General features: G+C 43.3%; 1 protein-coding gene and 1 long non-coding RNA gene across 6 annotated transcripts in view; one reads left to right on the top strand and one right to left on the bottom strand.

The window, feature by feature from the left end:
- Nucleotides 1-1,653: 1,653 nt before the first annotated feature.
- Nucleotides 1,654-18,646, bottom strand: AAR2 (AAR2 splicing factor). 5 transcript variants are annotated; one of them, XM_083619018.1, is made up of 4 exons: nucleotides 18,515-18,646; nucleotides 15,965-16,753; nucleotides 13,728-13,957; nucleotides 1,654-4,079 (listed from the first exon to the last, which is right to left on the bottom strand). In XM_083619018.1, the coding sequence occupies exons 2-4, from the start codon at nucleotides 16,710-16,712 to the stop codon at nucleotides 3,912-3,914; spliced, it is 1,146 nt and encodes a 381-aa protein (XP_083475144.1). In that variant the 5' UTR covers nucleotides 16,713-16,753; nucleotides 18,515-18,646; the 3' UTR covers nucleotides 1,654-3,911. The 5 variants fall into 5 exon arrangements, 4 of the variants coding, with proteins under 4 accessions (XP_083475144.1, XP_083475147.1, XP_083475146.1 ...); XM_083619021.1 differs by having other exon boundaries at nucleotides 15,965-16,741; nucleotides 18,508-18,613; XM_083619020.1 differs by having other exon boundaries at nucleotides 15,965-17,143; nucleotides 17,388-18,595.
- Nucleotides 4,086-24,722, top strand: part of LOC310764873 — a 47,336-nt gene continuing 26,699 nt past the window's right edge. The window contains exons 1-2 of the long non-coding RNA XR_014549304.1: nucleotides 4,086-4,723; nucleotides 4,819-6,153. This is a non-coding gene — a long non-coding RNA (uncharacterized lncRNA). The remainder of the gene's footprint in view (nucleotides 4,724-4,818; nucleotides 6,154-24,722) is intronic.

Raw genomic sequence — 24,722 nt, forward strand, 5'->3', positions numbered from 1 at the left:
AAATGAGAAGAGGTAAAATGTTTTCTAATTTTCTCTTGGTTACATGTACTTTCCTTTTTTGTATATTTGTATTTTTTTCTAATTTGTACTCAATAAAATTATATTATAAAAAAAAATAGAATATTTGATCAGAGTTCTGCCAACTCATCTAGTTAGCATAATTCAAATGGCACGCTATGGCTCAAAGGGGAAAACACTCTAGTGTTCAGATTCTGTTTGTGGGTTTCCCACATGCATCTCTGGTTGGCCACTGTGAGAACAGGATGGTGGCCTCGGCCTGATCCAGTAGACTCTTCTTATGCTCTCAGAGCAAAACAGGAATAAATTGTTAAGGAAAAGCCAGATGGAGAAATAAGACTTTGTCTGGTGGTTGAAGCTGTAAATCACTCGGAAGGCTTCATGCAAGAGGCAGCAAAATTAGCAATTTACATTTCTGTCCAATTGCATGTCTGACAAAAGTTGATTGATTCAAAATCTGACAGGGAAAATAGAAATGAATGCCACCTCCCCGTTCTCCGCTTCTTCACACTTCCCTAACTGTGAGATGTCATCACATCACTGTGACAGAGAGGCATTTTCATTATGGGGGGGGACCCTAAACCCACCTGACTTTTATCTTTACATTGGCAGGATCGTGAGGTGAAAAGCAGTTTTCCTTTTTAATAAAAAATGCAAGATTAACATGTCAAACCATTTGGGTAAATTGACAGAAATAACGTATTTCTACTCCTGCAGCAACAAAAATGTATGAAGAAAATTGTCCCATATTAGGGTCCCTTTACGACGGCATTGTTTACGCCATCTGTGTTCGCCACTTAGCTTGCATCCTAGAACTCTATGTGCTGTATACAGTTTCTAGGCAGCCCTGTTTAGGGAAGTTTGTGATGTTTGAAGTTTTATACTGTTTTTAGTGTTGTGTTGGGAGCCACCCAGAGTGGCTGGGGAAACCCAGCCAGATGGGCAGGGTATTTATTTATTTATAATAAAATAAAATAATTCCATCTAGGCACTGGCTATATCAATCTTCCCCAGGCTGCTGCCTTCAGTTTTGGACCACAGCTGATGCTTACTCACAGGCATGTATAGGGCTGCTGCATTACCTGCCCACACTCAGACATTGCAGTCCTTGAGCTCCCCTTTTCAATATGGATCTCAAAGTTCAGCCCTGGTCATTCAGCAGACCACTTCAAGCACCTGAAACAGCTTCAATCCCACCACTGATTGAACTCTACACGCATGCCTTTTTGAGTCCTGTCACTCAGGAGAAGGCAGGTTTGTGCGCCACCCTGATGTTTTATATTATGATTGTGGTGATTATAATTATTGTTATTTTGGCAGAAGGAAGAATACAAATGAGACTGATAATAAAAGTGTCCATAAGAGGCTTCGTGGATCATATCTGTAAGACAAGACAAAGAGTTACTCATATCCAAAAGGTTCTCTAGCCCCTAAACTATTGAAAAATCCCCTTTTCTTTGGGCTTTAAGATCTTTTATTATTAAATGTTTCCCATAATACAATAAGATTACAACTACCAAAGATACGAACTGAAGAAAGGAAGAAAAGGGCGATAGAAATAAAGGAAAGAGAAAGAATAATAAAAAAACCAATTAGCAAAAGATACAAAAGAACTTCCTATTTTCCATCTGCCAGTTACATTTAAAAAAGTTTATTAAAAACCTTTAGTCCATACATACATACATCTTCTCCACTTTCTGTTAAACATTTTTTTTTTTAAGTCAAGGTGTCTCAGGATTATTTTTCTACAAAAAGTCCCAACTGTGATCACACACTATGGGAAAAACCCTTTTTCATAGTGATAGCAGGTCTTAAGGCTTAGCGTTTTACTTTGTCAAGCCCCTGCTCACTGGCTGTAGGACATTGGGAATGGCTGGATCCTCCTTCTGACTTCTTGGTTGTTCAGTGCCTGTGCAAGGATTAGGACTGGAAATACTACACAAGCAGGAACTGCTGAGCCACTGAAGGATGTGCAGCAAGAGCATGCAAACAGACACTCTGCATACATGCATGCAGCCAAGCCTTTGCCGTATCTTGGTGGCAGTGGTGCCATCAGATCAGAATGCTAGCACATGGGCCCACTCAGCTGAGTGAGCCAGAGGACCCCCTCATATAACCATCAAGCCCAGAGTCTAAAATGGAAATATTTAGTCCTACTTTCTGCTAAGCACATTTTGTCACCATGGTGGAACTGTGACATGTGCCTTAACTATGGTTTATCCAAACAAGGCAGGATTTTAAACTGGTTTGACGTTGCCTTGTTCACACAAACCTTAGTTACTGATAGCGACAGTTTGCCCTGGCTCAGACACAAAAACCAATTATAGTTGGGGTGCTACATGCGAATCCAGATGACAAAAGCCACCCAACAGTGGTGGAGTTAGGTAAAGCTTTTCCGCCCAGCTGTGCAGGAGAGTAGGTGAGCAGTCATGGGTATTTAATGAGAAATTATGGCTTAAAATCTAAGCCTCAGGTTTACATCTGAACAAGGCTGTTATGTGTAATTATAGAGGTGAGTCATCCTGGATTAAGTTAGACTTGCCTTCTTATATCCGATTTCTGTGACTACTTTTATACATATGAAGGGACAGAAACTCAGGGCTTTGCAGACCATGAATGTTAACTTATATTAATACTAAAGCATAGCACTAGCTACACTTTGGTATGAAACAGACAAGGTGGTAAGCAAGATAAAGAACATTTCATCGCCATTGCAGCCATGTCAGCAACCACCCAGAGCACACCTTTGCTAAAATATTTCACACAGAGAAGACTTTAGGGACATTTTGTAGAAATACCTAATGCAGGAACATTTATTGTGTGCTGAACGCTAACACACAGGTTATCTTGTCAGATACACACACCAACTCTTGACGGAGCCTGACACAGTAGGGATTCTTATTTGAAAAATGTACCAACATCCCTGCACCTCAGAGAAAGCATTAAAAGATAACAGGCAGCATGCTTGCTGCAGGCTGTTTTATAGCATTTTCATTGCTCTGAAGTAACAACAGGAAGTGCTTGTCTGTCCTGAGAGAGGACGTAAGTAAAAAGAAATAAGAACATTCCATGGAGCTTTTCAGTAAAGGCTCAGACAGGAAAGTGCCATTGATTAAATATGAAATTTCTCTTTCATTTCACATTTGCTCCCCCTGGACACTTCTATTGCTCTGGAAAGTGGTAAGGAAATCCTCCGCCAGGCTAAAGAAAGGTAGGGACAGAGTATAAAAGTGATGGAATGAAGAAGAACGATAGGAATAATTCTAGTAACGCCACAGTAAAAGCAAAAGCTTGGAGATTTACAATGAATGACAACCCAAGTTGTGTAGGCTAACTCCATTTGCAGTGTTTACGAAATATCTCTGCTCAGCATTGTTCAGTTCTGGCATGTATTAGAAGATGATGCACAAAGTCTCCTGAACACGGCCATCTGGCTTACCAGTTATGGAACTAAAGCAGCATGGAACTAAAGAATAAACAAGTCAAGACTTAAATACCACTATGTCACATGTGGTTCTTCAACAAAGGAAAGTGTGTTCATCAACAATCAAACAGTGCAATCCTGCACATGTTAACAAAGAAGTACACTCCATTGTATTCAATGGAGCTTACTTCCAGGTAAGAGTACGAGCTAGTTAGTGACAAAAGAACTGAGTCACAGCAAGCGTTGGAGGTCAAAATGATTCAATCCGGCATAGAATCTAGACGTAATCTAGTCTGTATCTCCCATAACTTTTATTTCCAGCAGGAAGGAAGTTGTTAGATTTTCTGGATTTCACAGTTCTGCCTCCGTGAAGGGAGGAGAAAATAGAAGTGTAGAACACAGAATCAAGTATGGTACAACAGTTCAAAATACTGCTTTAAAAACAAAACAGGAAAAGGGAAATTGCCATTCAGTCCACAAGTGCCCCTTCTGGAAGCTCAACTACTACGGGGGCATCGTCTTCAGGCTCAGCCTCAAAGTCCCACTTGAACTTCTTGGTTAGGTGGACTTTAAACCTCTCTGCCTTCTTTCTCAGAGTCCTGTCAACAGTTGGGCTGCAGGTATAGGAGAAGAAGACCTAGAAAAAACGCAGTACAGTCCGTTAGTAGAATAGTATAGAAGACATACTGGGTTGTATCCAATGCTAGCCCTACCCAGAGTAGACTCACCAAAGTTAATGAACATGACTAACTAGGGTACATCAATTTCAATGGGCCTACTCTGAGTAAAACAGCATTGGGCACAGAGAGAGGAGAAACGTGACTGGACTGCATACATATAATACTAATAATATAATAATAATTTTAAGGAAAAAATGTCAAAGGTCAAATCCCAACCTAATATGCTCCTGCATCACAGAGGCACACACAAAAACCTGATACAAACCTAAGCACAATTCACTTGAAAGGTTTAGAGTTGTGACTTAGAGAAGCAATGGAGTCAAGCCATGCTCAGTTATCCATAATACTCTGTTTTGGATGTTGAGAAGAAACAGAATTCTGACATTCTTGTACAGAAAAAAAATCTCAAACCATGTCAATTATAGCAATTCCTGGATAAATGGGAACTGTTACAGGATACGAGAAACCATTCATCATTTCAGATTTACCCAATTTACTGGTGATCAATTAAGCCTCAAAAAATCTGTAAATGAAAACATTTCTGAAGGGGGAATTGCTTTAGATCGTGCACACATGCAGCCTTGTAAATAAGCCCACAAACGTTGCTAGGCTGCTACAAGGCGAGTAATGTTATTTCATATTGGCCCTCTCCATGGCCAGCATAGAAGTGCAGATTAGTTTTTTAAAAAGCAAAAGCAAACTCTACTTTCTATCAAACAGGGTGTGAATGTGCAGGTGGGTCTGAGCTAGACCCTTCCTCCATGGGAAGAAGGAAATCAAGTAGGCTGGAAGCGTGATAGAGCAATCCATTCCTCCTCTGCCACCCTGATCCGACTCCCATGTGTCACCTATGCCAAATAGGCAAATATGAGGTTGCCCATATGCCACAACATGCACAATCTTAAAAGCCACATTCATAGAATCATGGAATTGTACAGCTGGAAGGGACGAGGGTCATCTAGTCCAACCCCCTGCAATGCAGGAATCTTTTGCCCAGAACGGGGCTGGATCCCACAACCCTGGGATTAAGAGCCTCCAACTGAGCTTCCCTGTTGTGGAAAACCGGAGGAGGAATGCCTCTAACACCTGCTGCCCACGATTTTTAAGCAAGTAACCGTTACTTCCAAATTATCTGGGTGAGACAATTTTCTTTTTAAAATAAAAGTATTCAAAAGGTTTTATAATCAGGTAATATGATTCATTCTATTTATGAATAACTTGAGCCTTAGAATTAACCGTAATTTTGAAAGGGCCGCGCTCTCTCAAATTTAAATCTCTTAACTTTTCACACACAAGGGGATATTTCCTGTTACTTTTGACCCATCACATGTGTGTTCGATTAGAAATCTCATCTCTAAGCTCATCTCTTCTGCCTCTGTGCTAAATTTGTTACACATAATTCATTTCCAAGGCAACCGACTGATAGCCAAAAGCAAAGACATTTCCATTGCAGGAACACGCAAAGGAGAAACTTTGTAATGCAGGAGGAAAGCTTGTGCTGTTGTTTCTGCTTTATAAAATTAAAAAAGACCTACAGACAGCAGGGAAAAGCACAAAAAGATCAAGGTGTGCTTCATTGCTTTGTGTCATTTCGCACCTTGTTTGTCATAGTGTGAAGTGCCTTCTCCTGCTAAACTAATTACAAAGTAATCCAGGCATTAGAAAACGAAAACCCTTATTTTTGTTTTGTTTTACTCCCTTCACCAGCACAGTAACATCCACATGAAAAATGAAGTGTCCAGTCACTGCATTTTGAAAAAAATCAGCCAGGTACTGCTGGGATACCAAAAGCTTAGCAAATATTAAAAGGTGGTCCCGTAAGAAAAAAGGTAATAAAAAAAATCTACCTTAAAGCAATGCCGTTGCAAGGCCAACCAAAATGTTACAAAATGTTACAAAATAGTTTTGAGTTCCCCAGAAGTCTTCATCAGGCTAGATGGCAAGAAAAAGGGAGTTGGAGAGCAGAGGCGAGAGAGCTTTGGGCCAGTGTTCAAGCCATCCACACAGCTGCACCTGGTTTGGGAGGTAAAGGTAAGGGGACCCCGACCGTTAGATCCAGTCGCGGACGACTCTGGGATTACGGCACTCATCTCACTTTACTGGCCGAGGGAGCCGGCGTACAGCTTCCGGGTCATGTGGCCACCATGACTAAGTGGCTTCTGGCGAACCAGAGCAGCGCACAGAAACGCCGTTTACCTTCTCGCCAGAGCGGTACCTATTTATCTACTTGCACTTCGTGAGGTAGCAGGTATTTAAATGAGCCCCCCCCTTTTTATGCACTATGCTGGGCAGGAATCAAGTTGCCTTGTGGTCTCTTGAGAAGGAGAAACAAAGCAACCTGCTGCTACTCAGTTCAGCTCATTTAATGATTAAGCAATAATCTTTCTGTCTGCTAGGCAGCGCGAACAGGTTATTTTTTGCATGTGAAGAAGGGTTTGGCTTGTGACACAGAATCTGACTACTTATCTATCTATCATCTATCTAAAATAAATCAAAATTTCTAGCCCACATGACTGTGGAGACATGTTTAAAAACACTTAAGACGGTTCCAGATTCCAATGTTCAAAGGCCCTATTTGACATGCTTCTCTTCCACAAGCTAAACAGATTCTGTCCCGCACAAAGAACCCCACAGTGCCTCAAGTGCTTATCTTCCCCTCTCTTGCCATTCTAATTTATATGGCCTCACACAAGACATAGTCTTTATTTTCTTTATCTGTCGTTCATGTAAGAATTTCTTTTTTAAAAAAGCCAATGTTAATGCATTTCCATTTTTTTAAAAGCCAATGCTAATGCATTTCCAGTTTAGTAACACAGTATTCAGTCTCAACTGGCATTACCTTCTTTGGCCAGAATTTCTAATTTCAGCCCAAACTAAAGCACTATTATTAAGAAGAATGCTGCACCTAAAGCTCAGAGGTACAAGATGATCTATTTCCCAGTTATAATAACAAGGGTGGAAAAGGCTTGCCTAACAAGGTGAAAAGACACAAAACCTGACATTGTTACTTGACATTCATGCTTTCAACAAGTTCTCTGACATCCAGAAAGCTCTATGTTTGGGCCAGCCATAAAAGTGATAAGAGGGAAGCACAGCATACATGTCACTGAAATAAGGAAATGGTTCTGCCAGAATTCAGTTTGAGAAAAATTTGCTATTAACATTTATGAATGTAACACCTCCCAACCATCAGTGAGCACTGAAAGCCTGAGATAAATGAGTAAATGCATATTGCACAACTGCGTTCTAAGTCATGGGAATGCTCTACAAATAATTCCTGTATCTGACATTGCAGTCAAATTAAAATTGTGCATATGTCCCCATAAGGAGAAGGAAGTAAATTAAAGCCTCGCTAGTTGTGTGGGAACAATGTGCATACAAAACAGTACATGAACAGCGTCACACTTCTTGCTTGCAAATAAGCACACAGAAATCCTTTCCACCTTGGAATTTTATTGCCTATATACCTTTCCCTGGTGATTTCAGAGTTATCCATCATATTCAGACAATACTCCTGCAACATAAGTTAGGCCAAGAAACGGTGAATGACCAGGGTGACCCAGGGAGCTTTATGGCTGAGCAAGGATCTGAAGCCTTAGGGTGGTATTGAGCTACGTTTTACAGAAGACTCATTGAATAAATTGACTTAACTTAGCCATGCTCATTCATTATAATGAGTCAGCTTAGTTGAATAGCACCTCTGATGTCCAATGCAGCATACTGTTCTAGACATGGAAAAATGATGACATGAAAACTCAAACTGTCTTCTGCAAGGTTAGCTTCCCTGAAGGCCCTCAAAGCAAGCTTTCATCAGGAAGCAGCAGCACAATGTAATTTTCTTAGGTCTTGCAGACAAACATATACACAAATTAGCTAATGGGTTACTTGAATATCGGGAACTGCCACCTGCTGTCAACAACTCTTGTTTACAACTATCATAAAGCAACTAGGAGATGCTTCCTCCAGCTGCCTCGTGTGTGTTTTTTTAAAAAATGTACTGCTTCTGTTCGGCTTCAAAGCTGGAAAGAAACAATTATCATTATTATACAGCCTGATTGAATTTCAATTTGTTGACAAGAGTGTTGTCAGTCCTCCAGAATGAATGACACACAACAGCTAAATTCTATGGCCGGGATCCAAGAGGCCATGCTCAATCTTTCATGCACAGATGCAGGCTTTCAGCTCTCTTTGCTACAGCAGCGCCTCCTCCCCTGCACAAAAAGCCGATCCCAAATGCCTACAAGCCTTCTGCAGTAGCAGTGGTTGAGACATGGAGGGATGCTGATAGATGGGAAGGGTGACTGCCACCCTTCTGTGATCACATAGAGAGGAATTGTGTGTGTACTTTGGCATCCTGGTCCTCTGGAACAAATGCAGCACTCACTCGCATAGCCCACCTTGCTTTATTTTATTGCTGTTCTGGGTGAATTTGCCAGAACAAAGTCTAAAAGGAGTCTGCTAGGACAAAGCCGGAAAGGCGAAAGGCAGAAATCAGAGAAAGCTGTGGTATCTCCTTCACTGGAGATGCTCAGGCAAAGGCTAGACAGGCACCTGAAATGGATGCCTTAGGCATGGAGTTTTCTTTCTTTCTTAGGGTTAGATCCTTCCTTTGCATTATATTCAAAGTGGCTGGCAAAATCACCACTAGGTGAGCAACAGGAATGCATAGAGTACGGGAAAGCAAGAAGAACTTGAGCTCTTAATGAAGGATGGCAAATATAACCTAATATGCGTTACTGAAACCTGGTGAGATGTGACTCATGATTGGAAGGTAGAAATTGTGGGGTACAACCTACTAAAGAAGGAACAGTTCAAACAGGGAGGAGCAGTAGCATCTTCAAATATACTTGGAGGATGGAGCAAGCCTCTTTTCTCCTGCTCCAGAGGCAAGGACCCAAACCAACGGATTCAAGTTACAAGAAAGGAGATTCTGACTAACATCAGTATGAACTTTCTAACATTAAGAGTTGTTTGACAGTGGAACAGACTCACACAAGAGGTGGTGGACTCTCCTTCCTTGGAGCTTTATAAGCAGAGGTTCGATGTCCATCTGTCAGGAATTCTTTAGCTGCTGTTCCTGCATTGCAGGGGGGTTGACTAGATAACCCTCAGAGTCCCTTCCAACTCTACAATACTATGATTCTAGGTCTCCACTAATTTCAGTATTGTATCATTCATAACCTGTGGCTTTAATTCTGGGATAGCAGCAAAAGTTTAGTCTGATCTATTGAAAAAAGGAAAATCTCTCTCTTATGTAAATATCTCGAAAAGGAACCCTGAATCAACCATACACCTGAATCAACCAAGGACAGCTTGGTTGTCCTAGGGGATTTTAACATCCATGCCGACACGACCTTACAAGGGGCCGCTTGGGACTTCATGGAAAGCATGGCCTCCATGGGGCTGTCCCTGAATAAGTCTGGCCCAACCCAAGGACATGCCTTGGACCTGGTGTTTACCTCTATGGATGTTGGTGATCTGACACTAAGTAAAAGCAAAATGAAAGAAGTGCCATGGTCAGATCACTTCCTGGTGCAACTGGACTTCTCTGCGACCCATCCCCTCTGCAGGGAGGTGGGACCGATTCGGATGGTCCGCCCCCCCCTTAATGGATCCAAATGGTTTCTAGAGAGTGGTAGGGGATGCTTTATCCCATGTTGATGGCCTTTCAGCTGATTCCCTGGTGGCCCGCTGGAATGTGGAGTTAACCAGGGCTATTGACTGTTTGGCTCCGAAGCGCCCTCTCTGATTGCATGGAGCCCGGACAGCCCCATGGTTTTCCACGGATCTGAGGGCAATGAAACAATCGTTGAGATGGCTAGAGCGCCGGTGGCGGATAACTCATTCCGAATCTGAACGGACACAGGTTAGAGCTCAACGTCGAGCCTACCAAGTGGTGATAGCGACGGCGAAGAATTTCTTCACCGCCTCTATTGCATCTGCAGAAAACAGCAGCAGGAGACTTTTTCAGGTGGTTCACAATTTAGCGGAACCACCTGCAACATCGGGGCCCAGTACGGGCCACATGTTCTCCTGCAATGATTTTGCAAAGTTTTTTGCAGATAAAATCACTCAGATTCGGGAAGAAGTAGACTCCACCGTGGGAGCAGGGCCGGGGCGGGAGAGTGCTAGAGTTCTGTCTAGTCAAGTTGAGTGGGATCAATTCCAATCTGTTACCTCCGAGGATGTGGACAGGCTGCTTGGACGAGTGAAACCAACCACCTGTCTCCTGGATCCTTGCCCATCCTGGCTTATAAAAGCTAGCCGGGAAGGACTGGGCGATGGGCTTCGTGGGGTGGTGAATGCTTCCCTCCGTGAGGGAGCCTTCCCAGACCCGCTGAAAGAGGCGGTTATTAAACCGCTTCTTAAAAAACCATCTTTAGATGCGGCCACGATGGCCAACTATCGCCCAGTCTCAAATCTTCCATTCCTGGGCAAGGTGATTGAGTGAGCGGTTGCCGAACAACTCCAGGCACGCCTGGAAGAAGCGGACCATTTGGATCCCTTCCAGTCGGGATTCAGGCCTCATTATGGGACTGAAACTGCATTGGTCGCACTGGTTGATGATCTCCGGCAGGCTAGGGACAAAGGTGAGAGCTGTTTCCTAGTTCTGCTGGATCTCTCAGCGGCGTTTGATACCATCGACCATAACATCCTTCTGGACCGTCTTGAGGGGCTGGGAGCTGGGGGCACTGTCATACAGTGGTTCCGCTCCTTCCTCCTGGGCCGTGTTCAGAAAGTGTGGGGGGGATGAGTGTTCAGACCCCTGGGCTCTCACTTGTGGGGTGCCTCAGGGTTCTGTCCTCTCCCCCATGCTTTTCAACATTTACATGCAGCCGCTGGGAGAGATCATCAGGAGGTTTGGGCTGGGTGTTCATCAGTATGCGGATGATACCCAGCTCTACCTCTCTTTTAAATCAGAACCAGTGAGGGCGGTGAAGGTCCTGTGTGAGTGTCTGGAGGCGGTTGGAGGATGGATGGCGGCTAACAGATTGAGGTTGAATCCTGACAAGACAGAAGTACTGTTTTGGGGGGACAGGAGGCGGGCAGGTGTGGAGGTTTCCCTGGTCCTGAATGGGGTAACTGTGCCCCTGAAGGACCAGGTGCGCAGCCTGGGAGTCATTTTGGACTCACAGCTGTCCATGGAGACACAGGTCAAATCTGTGTCCAGGGCAGCTGTTTACCAGCTCCATCTGGTACGTAGGCTGAGACCCTATCTGCCTGCGGACTGTCTCGCCAGAGTGGTGCATGCTCTGGTTATCTCCCGCTTGGACTACTGCAATGCACTCTACGTGGGGCTACCTTTGAAGGTGACTCGGAAACTACAACTAATCCAGAATGCGGCAGCTAGACTGGTGACTGGGAGCGGCCGCCGAGACCATATAACACCGGTCTTGAAAGACCTACACTGGCTCCCAGTACGTTTCCGAGCACAATTCAAAGTGTTGGTGCTGACCTTTAAAGCCCTAAACGGCCTCGGTCCAGTATACCTGAAGGAGCGTCTCCACCCCCATCATTCTGCCCGGATGCTGAGGTCCAGCGCCGAGGGCCTTCTGGCGGTTCCCTTATTGCGAGAAACAAAGCTACAGGGAACCACGCAGAGGGCCTTCTCGGTAGTGGCGCCCGCCCTGTGGAACGCCCTCCCATCAGATGTCAAAGCGATAAACAACTACCTGACATTCAGAAGACATCTTAAGGCAGCCCTGTTCAGGGAAGTTTTTAACGTGTGATATTTTACTGTATTTTTGGTTTCTATGGAAGCCGCCCAGAGTGGCTGGGGAAGCCCAGCCAGATGGGCGGGGTATAAATAATAAATTATTATTATTATTATTATTATTATTATTATTATTATTATTATACAGTTTCTGTATCCGTACAATTACATCACTTTCTCAGTCAGATTCACCAAACAAGTACCCACTCACTTTGTTTGAATCAATCACAGAAGCTACTACATCTTTGGCTAGAGAGATGACTTCATCTACTTATAACATCCTCCAAAGCCCAATCTATCCTATGAATGGCCATGGGAGAGACACTTTCTTTGGAAGAAAGGGATTGACAGAGTGGGTAGAATTCAACACAGAGTGGGGTATGCATTTGCAGAACAGGGTCTACTTAAGCAACAAGACTCTCCCCCTCCCTACACCTCTTCAGGAGATTCTGCAGCCCTTTTGCAAATTTAGCAATTAATACCAATATAAAGAAAGATGAAGAAAAAGTTCTCAGTAAGTGGTATATTATCCCTGTAAGGCTTTCTATTCAAACATATCAGCATTGTTGGAAGGGATGAACTCGCATTGCTTAATGCTTTCACCTTTAGTGGGAACGCCCAATAGTGCAGGAGTTTTGGGACATGGTTGCTGTTTACTGCACACTAAACCACAGCTATCTCCGAAATCTATCCTCCATCATCATTTTGAATCTACCATAGATTCCAGCACAAAGACTTTCTTAAGCAATTGTATACAGCTGGGATAACAACAAGAATTGTGCCCAAGCCACTCTGGGGTAATTAAAATCTAGAGACTATGCTTATATACAAACTTACTCAGCAAAATCCTTCAAAAAGGTATTATGATATCGTGGTTTCTGTTTATTTCCTATGTGGAAGTCCTCCAAACTTCTCAGATAACACCAGAGAAACAGCCTGGTGACCTGGCACCACCCAGCTCTCAGGGGTGGCCCCTCTCTCTCCCAACTGCTACCATACAGCTTTTGGAAAAACCATCTTGCCCTGATGGAAGCGGGGAAAATTATAATTCACTCTAAACAAGCAGTTTTTTCTCTCTTTTGTTTTAACTCTTTTTAAAAAGTGATGATGATGATAATTATTATTTCTACCCCGCCCATCTGGCTGGGTTTCCTCAGACACTCTGGGCGGCTTTCAATGGAACATTTAAAACAGAATAAAACTTCAAACATTAAAAACTTTCCTAAACAGGGCTGCCTTCAGATGTCTTCTAAAAGCCGGATAGTTGTTTATTTCCTTGACATCTGACGGGAGGGCGTTCCACAGGGCGGGCGCCACTACCGAGAAGGCCCTCTGCCTTGTTCCCTCCCTAAATTATGCTTACTGCGGCAATGTTTCTCGTGAAACTTTTTGTAAGATTCACATATAAAGTAGTATATAAATACAACAATAAAAACTGAGTTGTATGTGAGAGTGTATGCATGTTCTGTGGCCAGTATTTTTAACTCCATTTCAAAATAAAATAAATTTTTCATTATTTAAAGAAAAGGAACAGGGTCAGAAAAATACATGTAACAATGTTACATCAGACATTTTAACAGCACATTATGGGAAGAGAAAGGACTGTAACATAGGTTTTCAATATGGGGAGGCAAACCTCATGATAGCTTGCCATAGTAGTTTCGTCTCAAGACAAAAACTGGATTTTAGTTTGATTGGCTGGGGAGTGGGGAGCTTTCTTACTTTTTAAAATTTTTAATGGTATCAACATTCAAGCAAAAACCATTCAATTTCACATTGTGAGAACTGCCTCTCATTATGACGCTGCATTATGCGCATGCATGCAGTTCTTGGGGAAATTCTCCCCACTACTGCTTCCCAACCTCTACAGTACCAAAACCAGCTCCCTTACCTGCAAGGTGTTGGTTAAGAAGTTGTCCTGGGAAACAATGTCCACAAAGAAGTCTGCTGGGATTTCACTGAGCTGATGGTACAGGACCGAAATGAGGTTAACGAACAGGGCCTGATGCTTCACTATGGCATCCTCTGACCTGCATAAGAGATTCAGGAGTTTCTTCCAGTGCTCAAAGGCATCATATACATTCCCAATCAAGAAGCAGATGAAGGCAAACTGCAGTTCCCCTGAAAAGGTCACACACACACACACACACACACACACACACACACACAAAAGAAAAAAAACAAGAAGGTGTTTGTTTAGCTTCAATTCTGGTAGCATAACAAACGGGTACACTGCTTTTATTATTTATTTAACTATTTTTATAACACCATTCATACTTCAAGGAAAATTTACAAACACAATAATACAGTTAAAAAGTAAATACAAAAAACCCCCATAATAAACTAAAAGCCACAATATCATAAAAGCACCATGAAGGAGTCAGCAGGATTGAAATGGTGTCTAAAAATACCAGGAAATACTTTTTTTTTCAGGCATCAAAAGGACAATAAGGTAGGTGCCAGCGAATATCTCTGAAAAGAGCATTTCACAACTGGGATACCACCACCATGAAGTTCCTCTCTCTACAGCCAGCCACCCAACAGCAAGGGCATTAGAGCCTCTCTAATTAAGATCTTTACATGAAAGCCATGGCTAAAATATAAAGCAGATCTGCATAACTTGTGAACACAGCCCAACAGCAATGTAAGGTGGCCCACTAGGGCCTCCATAAACCTGTTTTGGGTGCATGCCTAGAACTTCAAAGAAAAAGAGGGCTATATATTAGGCATGCCCACAAGTAAGCTCCACAGTGGTATTCTGCCTGCCTCCTCCCTGGCAGAGAAAGCTTGTGATAAAACCACGTTAAGGTACAGGGGGCTATATAGCTACTGAACTAGGCACTAGAGCAGAGTTCTCTCGTGGTTTGGATTTGACATGAGCCACATCTGGCAAAAAGATTAGCCATCACTGTTTACCTACCCTTCCTCATGTAACAGCATTGCCTGATTAAGTTTCTATACGGCTTAATGGCTTGCATACTTATACTCCAATGCTCTGCATAATTTCTATTATTGGCAATTACTGGTCCAGGGCTCAGAATGAGTTCCAGCATTTAAACATAGGTCCACAAATATTGCTTAGCTGCTGTTTGTACGCAACCCCTTCCCTCTCTAAGGCCTCCAGCATGCACAGAATGCTTGAGGGACAGGGATTTCTACCACTTCTGCTGAGATGAATGGAGAAGGTAAGAAAGAGCAGAAGAGGCTTCTTATCTTTGAGATGTCAGGAACTGTGGTCACTTTTATCACTAAAGGGTCAGGGCCACTTAAGCTCTGCAAGTGGATTTGTAGATGCCAACATGTAATGCAGATAAATCAGTAATGAAGGAAAAACTTAAACCTTGCAATGCATGAAAATCTTAATTATTTGCAGAAGTGGTTAAATTGCGTTCCTGTGGATAGTTTCAATACCATATGTTATATTCTGTGAAAATTAGATCTAAACAGAGGATTTTATTATAATTACTAAACTAATCTTGAGAAGGCTACTGTCATCCCAGCTTGATTTCATGGTTCTCTCCCCATGATATCTATAGGATTTATTCAAGAACACGCTCCCTAGGGTAGCACACGTCCACAGCTTTCCTTTGTTCCAAGGGTGAGAGCTGATAATTAAGGTACTACTACTGAGAGACAGCAGCCAATTGTCTCTAATAAGTAATTAAATAACAAATGCCTTACTTCTGAAATCTGTCAAAGCAGAACCCTAGCTTTACCACTAGAGGTCACCAATATCACACATGAAGTTTTTGGTTTCTCAATTAACCTACTGTCTTTTCTATGCAAACATGGTTGTTTAGTGAGAAGGGGGTGAGGGAGACTGCACCCTACCCAAATTTATCACTTAACCAGATATAAATGTTATAAGTGAAGTCAGATTTGTTATCACAAAAGGCTACTTTTCGGGTTACTTCTGAACAGCATAGAAGCATTCATGAGTGGAACTGAACTGTTATATTGATGACAGATGCAAGCACTGAAAAAAGCCCTACATACCTCTTCAAAACAGAAGTATGCATTACGGTTCAGAAATTTTGTTTCCAGACACATTTTGGCATGCAAATGGCACCTGAGAGATACTTTGATAGCAACAAGAAAAGCAATTTCTGTAAAAGCAGGTTAACTCACCAAGCACATCCTGGGAATTGCTGGCATACTGTTTACTGATCACCGTCTCCAGGGCATAGCTAAGGTCCATGCTATGCCTAGTAACTTCTTCAGGGGTAGCACCTTCAGGGTACATTTGCTTAGGTATTTCTGTAAACCTGATCTCAGTGCCAGCTTTCAGCTGCATTTTGGGCAGCCGGGCCAACCCCTCTGCATAGCTTTTGCACTCTGTGTCATACCGGGGCAGGTTCTGTTCAACTCGATCTTTAGTAAACCTCCCAGGCAAAATAGGAAGCACTTCTGAAAAGGCACATATCTGTCCACTTTCTGGCTGTAGTTTTTGCATCACAAATTCATTAATGAAATTAGTGAGGGAAATCCATTTTTTAAGAGTGTCATATGGGTAAGGACCCAGAAATTGGTCCATCTCCTGGAGGTTAGTCCTCATTGCTTCAGTCTCATTTTCAGAAGCTGGGGTAAGGTCTACTTCTTCCCTGACGGGGTCCCAGTGTAGCACTCGCAGATCACGCGGCTGCAAGTTCATGAAGAAGCCGGTGCGAGGGCCACTCTCTTTGCGATTGTTCTTATCAACAGAGCTGTAGTGAAGGAAATGAATTCCAGGGGGTATCATCTTGACTCCACGGAACTTGGGGCCCACTTGCCAAGTGTTGTAGTCAATGCCAAACTCTGTTCCTTCTGGCACATTCAAAATGATGACTGTAGCGCCCTCAAAAAAGAGCCGCTTTGCCAGGTCTTGATCTATCTGCATTTCTGCTTCTCCCTTGGTCACACTACAACCTTATGAGAAATCTAGAAGAGAGCAAACAAATCTCATCTGAATACACTTTACAAGCATGATACATATATGACTAGGCTCTTGCTAGACTAGTCAGTGCCAAGCTTGATGGGCCACATTCCTGACTCATTCTATAGAAGCCAGGCAAAATAATTTTCCAACTGAATTTATCTTCACTGTCCATGGGACAGAAGTTACAAATACCTCCATCAGGAAACAAGATTCAAGTCCCAAAGTAAATAGGATTTAAACAACTTATGTGTACAGGCTTTCTGACTAATGTAGGCTTGAAGAGAAACTAGGAAGCTGCATTAAAATGAGTCAGACCATTGGTCCAGCTAGCTCAGTGCTGCAAGGAGACTGTGTCAGGCATAGGTCACCAATAAAAAACACAGTGAAGTTAACTCATTACAGTGGTACCTCAGGTTACATATGCTTCAGGTTACATACACTTCAGGTTACAGACTCCGCTAACCCAGAAATAGTGCTTCAGGTTAAGAACTTTGCTTCAAGATGAGAACAGAAATCGTGCTCTGGCGGCGCAGTGGCAGCAGGAGGCCCCATTACCTAAAGTGGTGCTTCTGGTTAAGAACAGTTTCAGGTTAAGTACGGATCTCTGGAACGAATTAAGTACTTAACCTGAGGTACCACTGTATTCAAGAAACCAAAACAGCACAGGCCTAGTGATCCCAGCAACTCTTCCCAGTAGGTCTTGCTCCAATGAGGCAACTGCAAGGACTGGAGGTCCTCACTTTTCCCCTGCTCTCTAAAGCTCCTTCTCTCCAGGGTCTTTCCCAAGCAGTTGAAAACGGCATCAGCCCACAATCAATCTCTGCTCTGCTCTTTGCTCTTTTCCTTTTCTCCTGTGTGTTTTTTTACGAGTCTGGAGGTGGGGGCTGGGGTGGTCACGGCGGGAGGGGGCTACTCCCTGGATTCTTCAGCAGCCTGCCTCAACTCTGCCTCTTAGCCAACCTCCTCTCTAGCATCTGCTTCAGTCTCTGCCACAGCCTCTTCCTGCTCACTAAACCATTACCTCTTCTGCTTCTGACACCACCACCTCCCAGGCATCTACCTCTGACCACTCCGCCACCACCCTAACCTGAGGTACCACCACCACTTTAGCTAATGGGGCCTCCGGCGGCTGCTGCTGCAGCCCAATTTCTGTTCTCATCCTGAAGCAAAGTTCTTAACCTGAGGTACTATTTGTGGGTTAGCAGAGTCTGTAACCTGAAGCGTCTGTAACCCGAGGTACCACTGTACTTGCCTCTGCGGCCAACAAGGGGGGAAAAACAAAAGAGGAATGAAAAGGAATAGTGGTAGAAGAGTTTCTGGCAACAGGAATTTAGTCGCATGAGACTCTCCATCTCAGAGTCGTGGGCTCACGCCCCACGTTGGGGAAAAGATCCCTGCGTTATAAAGGGTTGGACTAGATGGCCCTCGTGGTCCTTTCCAGATCATGTCTCTCAATTCACTTCTATGACCCTTCTCTCCGACCGCAACTCCTGTACCTTGAACTCCGGCTGCCCAAGGAGCACAAGTTCCACAGGTGACGCTTTATTACCTTTATTGCTGCACCCGCGGGCTTCTAGACTCCTCGCGCAGCTCTTAAAGTGAGAACAGAGGCCCTGCCCGGGGTGGGAGGGAATAGAGAAGAGCAGCCTCAAGGGAAGATACTGGGGAAGTTTAGCCCGGGCCCACCGCGTGGCCGCGAAGAGGGAAAGGCGAGGGGCAGGAGATGCCACGCCCGCCCGACGAGGCCCTCGCCCACTTCTCACCTCCCTTCCGCGCCCCGACGAAGGGAAGCGCTGCCGCCAAACTCGAGGAACTCTCGCCCCAGCAAGCCCCTGGAAACACTTGTCGGCAACTTCCGGCAACGGCGTTGGATATCCGGCGACCCTAGAGACAGGGGAAAGCGAACGACGTCCGGTCCCTCTCAAAAAGCCGTCCGGGTAGGTCCCGCGGCAGCGCCTCAAGACGTTCCGCTCTGGATGCTGAAAAGTAGCCTTTGCCGGTTGAGAGACAAGTTGGGTAAGAGGTGGCGGCGCGACATGTTTGCTTGCTTGCTTGGAAAGTTGGCGGGATTGCGGATGTTTAATCCTGCGTCCTTTCTCCGTACCGAGAGGCTCGGCACTGTGCCAGCAGCTGCACCAAAGAAAACGCGGTGACTCCTGTGCAGGTTTCTCCGGCGCTGCGATGAGGTGTCCCTGCACACCTGCGGGCGGAGAGGAAGGTTTCCGCGAGAGAAGATAATCAGTCAAACAGAGCATAAGGGATCTACTGGCCGATCTCTGGGTTATTCGCCATGGACTAGAGCAACAAAGCGTTTCTGACTCCCCGGTGGTTTTAGAATAGCAACATCCTCCCATCAGTTCAGGCAGCTGGGGTTTAGAAAGCATGGGATAACCAGGTATGGTCTCTTGTGTGAAATGGCTTTGCGCCTTGTTCAGTTCTGGTCCTGGAACCCCTTTCCTAGGTCCAGACTGTGCTCGGTCAGAGGCGCCTTGTTTAATTCAAACTATTGTTTTTTGCACCTGGCTCTGGTTGGAAGATTTTAGGGTTTTTCTAGCGTGAAACCATATCTATCTGACACCAGTTTGAAGGTTTTAAACTAAGGTTACCAGATGTCCCTGGATTTACAAAGCAGTCCCCATACAAAAGTCTATCATTCCTACTGAAGTTGAAAAGTGCCCCCAGATTCATTGAAAAAAATCTGGTAACCTTATTTTAAACAAGAATTCATGAAGGCTATTGGTGACTACTAACCCTAATGGCTACGTTCTGCCTCCACTGTTGCAAGCAGTGTGCTTCTGAATAATAATACAGTGGTGCCCCGCAAGACGAATGCGTCGCAAGACGGAAAACTCGCTAGACAAAAGGGTTTTCCGTTTTTTGAGCTGCTTCGCAAGACGAATTTCCCTATGGGCTTGCTTCGCAAGACGAAAACGTCCTGCAAGTTTGTTTCCTTTTTCTTAACACCGTTAATACAGTTGCGACTTGACTTCGAGGAGCAACTCATAGAACGCAGTGTACATAGTAGCCTTTTTTGAGGTTTTTAAAGACTTTTGTGATTTTTGAAGCTTTTCCAAAACTTCTTTTGCAGCCATTTGGTAAGTTAAGCTTTTAAAACTTTTTTGGGGGGGGTTTGGATTTTGGGTTGGGGTGTTTGGAATTCAAGGACTTGGTGTTGGGGAGGGGTTTGCAAGAATCTGGAAGCTTGTGGTTTTTTTCCTGCATTTTTATGATTTTCTGTGACCATTGGGGCACTCTGCTGTTTTTTTAAAAAAATCTGGATTTGAATTTCTGTGTGCTGGGTGGGTGGGGGAACAGTTGGGGAGGGGTTTGCAAGAATCTGGAAGCTTGTGGTTTTTTTCTGCATTTTTATGATTTTCTGTGACCATTGGGCCACTCTGCTGTTTTTTAAAAAAAATTCTGGATTTGAATTTGTGTGTGCTAGGTGGCTGGGGGAACAGTTGGGGAGGGGTTTGCAAGAATCTGGAAGCTTGTGTGTTTTTTTCTGCATTTTTATGATTTTCTGTGACCATTGGGCCACTCTACTGTTTTTTAAAAAAAATTCTGGGTTTGAATTTTGAAATGCTCTTTACAGTATGTGTGACTTTAAAGAGCACTTAATAAACTCTTGTTGTACCAAATTTGGCTTTGTTTGGACTTTTTTTGACCATAGGAACGCATTAATTGATTTTCAATGCATTCCTATGGGATTTCGTGCTTCGCAAGACGAAAAATTCGCTAGACGAAAAAATTCGCAGAACGAATTAATTTCGTCTTGCGAGGCACCACTGTAAAAAAGTAAAATACCAGCAGCTGGAAACAGTAGGAAGGAAGAGTACTGTTGTGCGATGGTGGATGTTGTAATTTTCTCAAGGGCCACAGGTTTCCTGCTCCTGCTATAAGGTCTTGAAGTTATAGGTTTTTAAGAGGGTCAGATACATCTGCGTAGCAAACACCAAAATAATAAAAACATGAAGTCTTTTAAAGTGATAGAGAACTCTTACTTTAGGCTCCAAGCAAGGTCCTCTGCCCCCTTCATAAAAGCTCAGTTGACTGCTCAGAAGTTTTCCTTCCAAGGACTTGGGCAAGGTTGTTTCCCAGCCCTGATATGCAAGCTTCTTTTAATTAAAGTTAAGGGAGAGACACTGTGCTGGCCATCAGGCAATGGCTTTTCCCACCTGCCTTGCCCCACCCTCCAGGCCTAGAAGCCTTTCCCAGACCATGACTTTGAGAACAGCAGAAGCATCTGGGAAGAGAGGAGTTCAGGGATATTTTTTTAAAAAATAATTTCGTAAGTTGTGAGTCCTTGTTTCTCAGTTTAATCCTTTTTCATCGTTTTTCATGTTTTGTGGTATTTGTATGTTTTTGTGGTATTTTATGCATTGTGTCTTGCTGATATTTTTATTGATTATAGTTTAGTAATTCTTTACTGTATTTACCGTATCAACCTGAATATAAGCCTCATTTCCCCCCCAAATTCTGACCGTGAAAAGTTAAAGTGTGGCTTATATTCGCAACCTTGCGGTATGTAGCCAGGAGCATGGGGCAAACAGCTCTAGGAGCACAGCAAAGTGGTGTCCTCTTCCCAAGGCTGGGAAGGGGAAAGGCCGCCAACAATGCAGCGCCCCCCCCCATGCAGCCAGGAGCAGCGAGGAATGGAGTGGTTTATATTCGGGGGGTTTTGTTTTTCTCTCTCTCCCCCCCCCCCAATTTTAAAGGTGTGGGTTATACAGTGGTACCTCGGGTTAAGTACTTAATTAGTTCCGGAGGTCCGTTTTTAACCTGAAACTGTTCTTAACCTGAAGCACCACTTTAGCTAATGGGGCCTCTTGCTGCCACTGTGCCGCCGGAGCCCGATTTTTGTTCTTATCCTGAAGCAAAGTTCTTAACCTGAAGCATTATTTCTGGGTTAGCGGAGTCTGTAACCTGAAGCGTATGTAACCTGAAGCGTATGTAACCTGAGGTACCACTGTATTTAATTTTACTTTTTACTATTCTAATGCATTATTGGATAATTCTTTATTTGATATAAGTTGTTTATTTTAAAGTTATGTTTTTATTGTGACTTTTCTGTATTGATTCAAATTGTTATTAGGTGTGTGATCTTTGCTGTATATTTTGTTGTTTCTTTGGCGTGTAAGCTGCCTTGTGTATAGTAATATAGAAAGGTGGTGTGCAAATTAAACTAATTTTTCATTTCATCTCACTTTTAGCTAAAGCCCTTTCCACAAGCTTTCCCATTCATTCATTCATTCATTAATACATGGAAGAGGAGTGGAGCCTTGCCTGCTGGTCCTGTCCCCAGCATGAGTGTACCCACTTATCTCACCACCATGTGGTTGGTGCAAAGTCTGGACAAGGGACCCTACATGTGTACAGCTATACAGGTGCAGGTTCCTCTACATGAATAGAACTCTGTACAGTTTGGATCCCTAATCCCATGGTGGTATCTTAGGGGTCATTCCACGTCATTTCAATGCGGTTATGCCACCCACCGTCTTGGATTTTGAACCTGTAATAACCAATATTATTTTAGATTTTAAGAGGAACAACTTTGTTTCATTATTTTTTTCTATTACAGCTATGGATTGTAGGAAAGTTGTACCCAGTAGCCATTCCCCCCCCCATGATGTCCAAAAAATGTAAAATTTTGTTACAAGACATAAGAGACCATTAAATTTTATTCTTTGTTGAGAAAGAGCTTGTCTTTGCAATAATTTTCACCATCCAAAACTTTAGATTCCTTCGTGCCCACATGCTGAAAATTAAGGTTTTCTGGTTTTCCACCAAAAAACTACATTTATACATTTTAAAGGCATTTATGAAATCTTTTGACTGCTGGTGTTTTTTTTCCTGAAATCCTCATCATGTTATTGAGCTTTGTGTAAAATTTCAAAGAGATCTGATCATTGATTATGGAGAGAGAAAAAACGTACACAAGGCCGAGGATCTCAAGAGGGACAGAAACACAGATTTCATGAAACTCTGAAGTGCTATAAAATCAAAACTGTGATAGAGGGGAAAATTAAAGGGGGTTTCTTTCAACCATAAGGGAAGGGTGTACACCAAGTTTCATCAAAATCCGAGATGGTGGGTGGCAAAACCCTTGTTTTTTGCATTGATTTGATGTGGAATGACCTTTAGGTTTTAAAGCTGGATGTGTAGGCTCAGCCTGGGTAAATTTGTGGCCCTTACTGGGCACGCCTGAGCAGCAGGAAAGCCAAACTCATCGCTTTACAAGATGGCCTTAAAAGAAGTCATCAGGTAGGATTTTACTCGAGTAGAATTAAATACTTAGTCCTTGCCCAGTTGTTTTCATCTCACACAAGAAAATCAAGTATACGTCCTGTGGCAACTGAACTTCCAGAATAGTAAACTGTCCCTGTAGAACATGTATTTTAGAGTACTTATGCTTAATTAACACTTGCTGCACTTTTATAATCTACTATCAAGGGGGGTGGTTGTTATTTCACTTTCAGTGCCTGCTTATTGACTGAATTGAAATTCCAATCCCATTCTGTTTTAACGGCTGTAACTGCAACTAGGATTTGGAAGGTCCTATTATGGATTAATTCATCCAGTGTGAGAATATTTGATGCCTGTGAGACGCCTGGTTGTTTCCATCCTCACATACCGAATTCTTGCTCTCTCCTCTTTACCACAGACGGCTGTTTTCCAGTTTATGGGGGTTAAGCTCATGTGGGATTCCTTGATGAGATAAATGATGACAAGTAAATTTGTCTACTGCTTCTGGTCTTGCTCAGTGCAGCCACTGGGGAACCTAGAGATAGTGCTTAATTCAGGGGTAGCCCATGTGGTCCTCCGGAGCTACAGCTCCCGTGAGCTCTGACCTCTGACCATCCTGGATGGGGATATTGCGAGTTGAAGCCTCACACCTGGAGACACTACACTGGCTATCTCTGGCTTGGATAAATTTCAAGGAGGTAGGGGGAAGTATTTTCTTGAGTTACTTATTGTCTTTTTATTCTGTACTTCCTCCAATGAGCTCAGGAAGAAGGGTAAACATTTCCCTCCATTTTATTCTCGCAGCAACTCTGTGAAGTAGGTTAGATTATTTGAAGAAAAAAAACATGCGCAGGATACCATAGTCATCAGGTTAGGGAGGGTTTCTTTGTCTAACACCACTCTCCTAAACATGGATTGCATATCTCTCTTATTGCAGTAGACCTTATGGCAAAGTAAATGCATTTGGGATCAAAGCCTAGGTGCATATACACACATCCAGCAATAGCATGAAAAAAATAAATCGACAGACTGAAGGAAATGTTTCTAACAGATGTGCCCTGTTACTTCCTTATAGGAAGCAAGATGAAATAACATGTATATGTTGCGTATAAACAGTGCTTTTTTTCTAAAAAAAATGTTTAGGGGTACTTTCATTTTCCTACTCATATTGAAATACTGCCCCTCAACGAGGCCAAACTTTGATTCACAAAATGTTTAGGGGTATGCGTACCCCTGCGCCCCCTCCCCCCAAAAAGCACTCTGTATACATTTGTTGTTGTGGCAACAGTAATCTCTTATCCTGTTAATTATTTAATTTAAATTGTTCATATTTGACCCTTCCTAACCTTGGCTAGTGACGGCAAAGTTTTAAGCTAAAGGTGTCACAAGACTCTGTTGCTCTTGCTGCAATAGATTTAACACAGCTACCCCCCCCCCGGGGTGGGGGGCAGAAAACAGGAGTCACCCCTTGTTGGACAGTACACTTTGTTGTGTCACTCATAGAAGCTTCACTCATGGAGCAAACTCAAGGAGAACCAGTTGTGAGAGTTTGAAGCAGAAGAGGCTGTGCTGAGCAATGATTGGCTGGGTACCTGTGATGTCACAAAGTACTCTCCCCAGAGCAGTTTTTCATCGTACAGCAAATTTTCTTAAACAAACAAAAGGAGATTAGGGGTGCATTCTTGTTCAGATGTGTCATTGAACAAACAGTGCTTTAAGCCAAGGATG

Source organism: Podarcis filfolensis (assembly GCF_964270895.1).
Source record: "Podarcis filfolensis genome assembly, chromosome: 6".
Classification (NCBI taxonomy): domain Eukaryota; kingdom Metazoa; phylum Chordata; class Lepidosauria; order Squamata; family Lacertidae; genus Podarcis; species Podarcis filfolensis.

What these genes read in the sequence shown, in the direction of transcription:
- AAR2 (XM_083619018.1), bottom strand. Translation starts at nt 16,712, where the DNA reads ATGCAGATAGATCAAGACCTGGCAAAGCGGCTCTTTTTTGAGGGCGCT. An exon ending in CAATTCCCAGGATGTGCTTG is followed by an intron (nt 13,958 to 15,964) that starts GTGAGTTAACCT and finishes TGACCTTTTCAG; the next exon opens with GGGAACTGCAGTTTGCCTTC. An exon ending in TCTTAACCAACACCTTGCAG is followed by an intron (nt 4,080 to 13,727) that starts GTAAGGGAGCTG and finishes CGTTTTTTCTAG; the next exon opens with GTCTTCTTCTCCTATACCTG.